The 7,175-nt window shown below is 40.1% G+C and overlaps 1 protein-coding gene across 7 annotated transcripts; it reads left to right on the forward strand.

Moving 5' to 3' along the window:
• Nucleotides 1–2,697: 2,697 nt before the first annotated feature.
• Nucleotides 2,698–6,710, forward strand: LOC119276916. Of its 7 annotated transcripts, none has more exons than XR_005136858.1 (5): nucleotides 2,698–3,227; nucleotides 3,426–3,486; nucleotides 3,582–5,030; nucleotides 5,274–5,316; nucleotides 6,398–6,710. XR_005136858.1 is itself a non-coding variant. In XM_037558083.1 (3 exons), exons 1-3 carry the CDS (start codon nucleotides 2,715–2,717, stop codon nucleotides 6,403–6,405), a joined length of 564 nt encoding a protein of 187 aa, XP_037413980.1. In that variant the 5' UTR covers nucleotides 2,698–2,714; the 3' UTR covers nucleotides 6,406–6,710. The 7 variants fall into 7 exon arrangements, 1 of the variants encoding a protein (XP_037413980.1); XR_005136857.1 differs by having other exon boundaries at nucleotides 3,582–4,326; nucleotides 4,759–5,316; XR_005136860.1 differs by having other exon boundaries at nucleotides 3,582–4,326.
• The last annotated feature ends 465 nt before the right edge of the window (nucleotides 6,711–7,175 follow it).

Here is a 7,175-nt window from a genome sequence, read left to right on the forward strand (position 1 = left end):
AAATGATGATACCATGCCAACTTTCAACCTTTTCAGAGTTCATTTCAAATGCTTTTCAATTTCATGGTCTTATAGCTCAAAATAATCAGTAAATGCATGAAAAATAACAAATGAAGTCAGCTAGGGTTGAAAATTGATGATGTGGCTTTGAATGGTGCATTTTAAACATAGAAAAACTATGGAGTTCAAGTAAGTTCAAGGAAATGAAATCCCTTTTGTAACAGACGAGTTTCCGTATGAAACCCTGATACTTCGAAAGAGATTGTGCGTTTTGTACACCAAATGCATCCAGTTTTTGTCGTAACCCTCTCTACTTTCTTGCCCATGCTATGTGGCTGAAATGATGATACCATGCCAACTTTCAACCTTTTCAGAGTTCATTTCAAATGTTTTCAATTTCATGGTCTTATAGCTCAAAATAATCAGTAAATGCATGAAAAATAACAAATGAAGTCAGAAAGGGTTGAAAATTAACGATGTGGCTTTGAATGGTGCATTTTAAACATAGAAAAACTATAGAGTTCAAATAAGTTCAAAAAATGAAATCCCTTTGTAACAGACGAGTTTCCGTATGAAAGCATGATAGTTCGAAAGAGATTGTCTGTTTTGTACATGAAGTGCATCCAGTTTTTGCCTAACCCTCTCTACTTTCTTGCACATGCTATGTGGGTGAAATTATGATACCATGCCAACTTTCAACCTTTTCAGAGTTCATTTCAGATGCTTTTCAATTTAATGGTCTTATAGCACAAAATAATCAGTAAATGCATGAAAGTAACAAATGAAGTCAGAAAGGGTTGAAAATTGATGATGTGCCTTTGAATGGTGGAATTTGAACACAGAAAAACTATGGAGTTCAAATAAGTTCAAAAAAATGAAATCCCGTTGTAACAGACGAGTTTTCGTATGAAACCCTCATACTTAGAAAGAGATTGTGCGTTTTGTACACGAAGTGCATCCAGTTTCTGCCGTAACCCTTTCTACCTTCTTGCACATGCTATGTGGGTGAACTGATGATACCATGCCAACTTTCAACCTTTTCAGAGTTCGTTTCAAATGCTTTTCAATTTCATGGTCTTATAGATCATAATAATCAGTAAATGCATGAAAAATAACAAACTAAATCAGAAAGAGTTGAAAATTAATTATGTCTCTTTGAATGGTGCATTTTGAACACAGAAAAACTATGGAGTTCAAATAAGTTCAAAAAATTGAAATTCCTTTGTATCAGACGAGTTTCCGTATGAAACCCTGATACTTTGAAAGAGATTGTCCGTTTTGTACACGAAGTGCATCCAGTTTTTGTCGTAACCCTCTCTAATTTCTTGCACATGCTATGTGGGTGAAATGATCATACCATGCCGACTTTCAACCTTTTCAGAGTTCATTTCAAATGCTTTTCAATTTCATGGTCTTATAGCTCAAAATAATTAGTAAATGCATGAAAAATAACAAATGAAGTCAGAAAGGGTTGAAAATTGATGATGTGGCTTTTGAATGGTGCATTTTGAACGCAGAAAAACTATGGAGTTCAAATAATTTCAAAAAAATGAAATCCCTTTGTAACAGACGAGTTTCCGTATGAAACCCTGCTACTTTGAAAGAGGTTGTCTGTTTTGTACATGAAGTGCATCCAATTTTTTCCTAACCCTCTCTACTTCCTTGCACATGCTATGTGGGTGAAATGATGATACCATGCCAACTTTCAACCTTTTCAAAGTTCATTTCAAATGCTTTTCATTTTCATCGTCTTATAGCTCAAAATAATCAGTAAATGCATGAAAAATAACAAATGAAGTCAGAAAGGGTTGAAAATTGATGATGTGGCTTTGAATGGTGCATTTCGAACACAGAAAAACTATGGAGTTCAAATAAGTTCAAAAAATGAAATCCCTTTGTAACAGACGAGTTTCCGTATGAAACCCTGATACTTCGAAAGAGATTGTCTATTTTGTACACGAAGTGCATCCAGTTTTTGCCGTAACCCTCTCTACTTTCTTGCACATGCTATGTGGGTGAAATGATGATACCATGCCAACTTTCAACCTTTTTAGATTTCATTTCAAATGCTTTTCAATTTCATTGTCTTATAGCTCAAAATAATCAGTAAATGCATGAAAAATAACAAATGAAGTTAGAAAGGGTTGAAAATTGATGATGTGGCTTTGAATGGTGCATTTTGACCACAGAAAAACTATGGAATTCAAATAAGTTCAAAAAATGAAATCGCTTTGTAACAGACGAGTTTCCGTATGAAACCCTATTACACTACACCACGGTAGAGCTTACATGACACACTTCAGTGGGCAAAGGTCCAGTAATCTCCACAAAATAACTATCGGCGTAGCTTTTAAGTTTTATCTTCGGATCATATGTTGGCATACATACATTACTGTGGACACACTAAGGGTGGGCAACCACACAACACCAATGTATCTGTCTGTAATTGCTTAATAACATGTTATGTGTCGGCAAATGTGTGGGCCTTGACAATTTTTCAGTCGACGTAGGTAGGTTCTCAGCGACCTAACATGTGTCGGCGTACATAGGGTGTATGGACACGGACAAAGTGTCAGCGTAGGTGGACACATGTCAATCGTTGGAAGCTTGGCACGCCATTTCAGCGCGAGGGGAGTTTTTTTTGGGTTTTCATGCAAAATAACCTCCACCCGAGCAAACAATCCCCAAATCAAACAACTCCACAACCCTAACCCATGCCTATCGCCACCCACCTCGCGCTCAATCCACGGTCCACCTGCCATCGCCGCCGGCCTCGTGCTCGACCCACAGTCCGGCCGGCATGGCCGCTGGCCTCGCGCTCGACCCCGTCATCAAGCCGTCGTCCCGGAGGTCGGACGCCCCTCCCCCAAGCTCCACCCCGACATCCACCCATCCTCGCACTCCGCCCCCTCTCCTCGAGATCCCTCCCGAGATCGAGCCGCCGTCCTCGCACTCCACAATCCAACAACCGTCCTTGTGTCCCCCTGACATCCAGCCTCATCCTCGCAAATCTCCGTCCCTGCTACCGCCGAGGCTCCATTGTCGTGCTCCCGCTGCTTTCAGATTTGCTGCTATCGGGGCTCCGTCGCCGGCCTCCCGCTGCTGCTGGACATGCCGATACCAGGGACCCATCTCCAGGCTCATTACGCTGCTGCCGGACCTGCTGCCGAGACTCCATCTCCTTCGAGTTGCGTCCCTCCCGAAGCCAGCCGTCCCCGTGCCTTGAGGTTAGCGTCAACTCCTCCTAAGTTTTCCTTCGCTGTACTGCTGCACTTAATTCATATGTCGTTGCTTGTGACAGTAGACAATGGTACAAGAATGTGCTTTTGTTGCTTGATTGTTTTGTACTGCTATTGCCTGAATAATGAATAATGATTGTCGCTTCACCGATGCAAAACTAACACTGCCGCACTATCCAAATTCAGATACTTGACAAATTTGATATTAAGGGTGCATCATGGACAAAACGTGGTTGTCTAAGCCTAGGTACATCAAAGTTTCCTTTTTCCCCAACTAATAAGCGGTATAATTATGTCATGAACTGTTCTGATATCCCTGTTGCGGTGATTGGGTTGGTGTAGATGAGTCGACAACGAAGCTCGGGGCGTGATATGGCGCTCGGTGTAGGTGGCCATGGTGGACCTGAAGCTAGCTGAGATAAGCGACGGGATCAATGTTGTGCTCCTCCCGTTCTCATTAACCAAATAGTGCAGAGTGTGGCTGCATGACTGGTGTATATATCCATTTGGACCACCAAAATCAAACTAATAGCAAGAACTAAATATAGTGTTGAGTTATAGTTCGTAAACAGATCCATATTAGTTCAGAGATCCGCACAACAAATTTGTACATTTAGAATGACCAGCAAAATCCAGTAGTACAATTAACTATATCGGAAGAGTTTATTTGATCAATATGTGCACATGAAACAACAAATTAACCCGTGTGAACTATCCATGGAATTATGCAATGCACAGACAAATATTCGGACAACATGATGTTTCATTCCGAGGCTATAGTCACATCACTGAAACCAAACCATTATATATGATTCCCCATAGACAGATTGCACCAAAGACTCTGGTTACTTGCCTACAGCTAATTATTTTTCTTAATGCTAGGGAGGTATCAGATTATGGAGCTCGGGGATCTGTCTTGCCTGTTGTCTGAACTGAAACAACAGCCTCACTCTCTTCTTGGTCTTGAATAACAGTGAGCTGCTTCTCAAATGTCCCATCGCATAACGGCTGTAGCACCCTGAGCTCCTCATTATCTGCTCCATGATCAAGATCCATAGACACCGAGAGCCGCACACTTGGCTACAAGGTTTGCCTGGATGACTCTGAATCGAAACCAATCGTAGATTGGGAGCTGTATGCATATTCCATTTGTGCAGATCCAGCCAAAGCACTTAATTCATAGTCCGCAAAATAGGCACTCTATGTAACACAAGGAAAATCTAGCTTAGAAATCTACACGGAATCTGCACTGCGCTTGGCTAAATCAACTTACCTGTCCACCCTATCTTTACATAATCTGACATGATTGTTAATTATCAATCTTCCATGAAAAAATCCAACTTACAATTTCAGTTTAGCTGACATGCACTAGAGGCATTAAACCAACAAAGTTGACACCTCAGGTCTGAGTTATGCTGAACTTTTTGATCTTTTTATTAACCACATCGGTGGTCTCAAAAAAATTCATGAGTAGCAACACAGACTAAGAAATTGCTATTTATCTTATCTATGCTATAAGAAACCGGAGACCGAATTCTTCGACATGGAGGGATTCCTTGAGAGCACATCAACACCTGAAGCTGCTGCTGTCGCAGCTCTACACTTTTTCTACTTTCCGGACACCCGACAGCCCAAGCATACAAGAGCAGCAACACGAGCAGGCCTTGCTGTGCAACATCAGCAGAGCGCTCTCAGTGCAGCGGAACTACTCGGGCGTCTCCGACGACAACATACTTGATACTGAAGTTGAAGAGTGTAGCACGGTTGATGAGCTGAAGCGGCATGAAAACAGTAACTTCTATTAAAAATAAGGATATTTCCATGTTTAACCTTATTATCGATGTTTATTAAAATTGGATATGAAAAAGGTGCACAATGACACATGATGTAGGTTGTGCCCCTTTTTATCGCCCGGTGCAATGCATGGGCATTCTTACTAGTAATAATTACATGTAGGCCTATTTTTGAATGCCTATTTTTCAATTGTTTTGGGAATTAGACTAAGGAGTAATGATTGTTATTGGCTTGTTGCAGATCAAAGATGCCAAGAAGACAACTAATGTGCCAGGAGGTGAAGGTACTAACAGAAGTTGCCTCAACTTGTTGAAGCTTTAGATTTTTGTTTCCTCTTTAAATAGATGGTAACCTCAGCTTCATCCTCAATGGCTCATGATATTGTAGTATCTCTTCAACTAATTTATACATTACAAGTAAACTAAATGTGTCAAGACAATGCACAAAAGAGGTGCAACATAACTAAATAAGGCCCAGCCATGTTTCCTCTATAACATCTAATAGTTCAGTACAATCTACTATTGCCAGTTCTTAAATATTATTACAACCTACAACTCTTAATACATGACAAGCCCATTTCTTTATAAACTACTATTGCATGTTCTTAAATATGACAAGCTACAGCTACTACTATGAGTTGTTAATATATAACACTGCTGATCAGGAATCCTATCTTATGGTATTTATTGCCAAGTTTGTACGCATCATCTTATCCTTTATAATCTTTTGCAGACTCACAGAGCTGCCATGTTAGCTTATTAACTTGCCACCAGTCTGAACTTTTGACCTACAGAATGGAATATTGTAATTCTGATGGTGTCATGCGGCTCAATTAAGAAACGATTCTACGGAGACATATTGATAATCCACATCCTGATCTTGGTCAAATATGTTACAAACTTGAAAATAGCCACATCCTAATTCTGCATCCTTTCACCTTGTAGTAGTTTTGTTTGTTTGTTGTCATACCTAGCTTATTTTTGAGAATGTGTACCACTCATCTTAAGCATTTCTGTAGCATATATGCACAAGTAGATTTTCTGGGAATGCTCTTGCTAATAATTCTGGGACATGAAATCAAAATGAACTCAAGTCTGTTGATCAAATGATGTTGACAAAAATAGCAGAACATTGTTTCCTGTTGTGATTGATTCCTGTTGAGAAGGAAGCCCGCAACACTACACTTCACCGCATAGGAACAAATATATTTGTGTGTATTCATGGTCATATAACAATGTTACTCTTGCATGAACAATCAAGTGTAAGCTAGCATGTGCTGCTCTAGCCTAACAATCTTCATATGAGCTTTGAACAACTTTTGGATTGATTGGACTTTCTGACAAATTCATATGGAATATTTTCAGGTACTTAGCCACCTAGCATTGGATGTGAGGAGGACTTTGAGTGTCATGGAACATACATGGCTGTTAGCAGTATTTTGGACCAACCAACTTCAATCATTTCTTGAATCTTATGTGTGTTCTAGACCATTTGGTGCTTCAAGTGTTTTGGAGTAGAAACTTTGTGCTCATGTATGTGATTTGTGTGTTTTGGACCATTGTTTGAATTGGTTGAGACTAGAAATTAGTGGCCCTTTTTAGGTGACTTGTGTGTTTTGGATGGTCAAACTATGCTTGTGAACCTGTGTGAATATATATTTATGTATGTTTGCGAACCTATCATTGTTGTCGTCCAATATGTGTTCATCTTGATGCTGTTTGTGGATCACATTTAGTATATGTATCAAATCATTGGTTTGGCTGTACACTACCTTTCCAACAATTTATCTGTTGGTAAACAGATTCTTGTAGAGTAATTGTCAATCCTGGTTACTACCTAGCTAGACAGAACAAGTGTAGGCAATTGTACATACCTAGCTAGACAGAGTATGTGTCGTCCAAGGTATGTGCCTATCTAGACAACATAAGTGTCGGCAAAGGTATAAATCTTCCTAACAGAACAAGTGTTGGCAAAGGTATATAACTAGCAGGACAACTTATGTGTCGCCAAAAGTGGGGTCTATGCTCACACCCCATCTGTCGCCGTAGCTAGGGTGTCTGCCCACAAATCATGTGTCGTGGAAGGTAGGTGTATGTGCACAGGCAAACTGTCGGCGTAGGTAGGGTCTATGCCAACTCAAAA

The sequence above is a fragment of the Triticum dicoccoides genome, chromosome 3B (assembly GCF_002162155.2).
Source record: "Triticum dicoccoides isolate Atlit2015 ecotype Zavitan chromosome 3B, WEW_v2.0, whole genome shotgun sequence".
Taxonomy (NCBI): Eukaryota; Viridiplantae; Streptophyta; class Magnoliopsida; order Poales; family Poaceae; genus Triticum; species Triticum dicoccoides.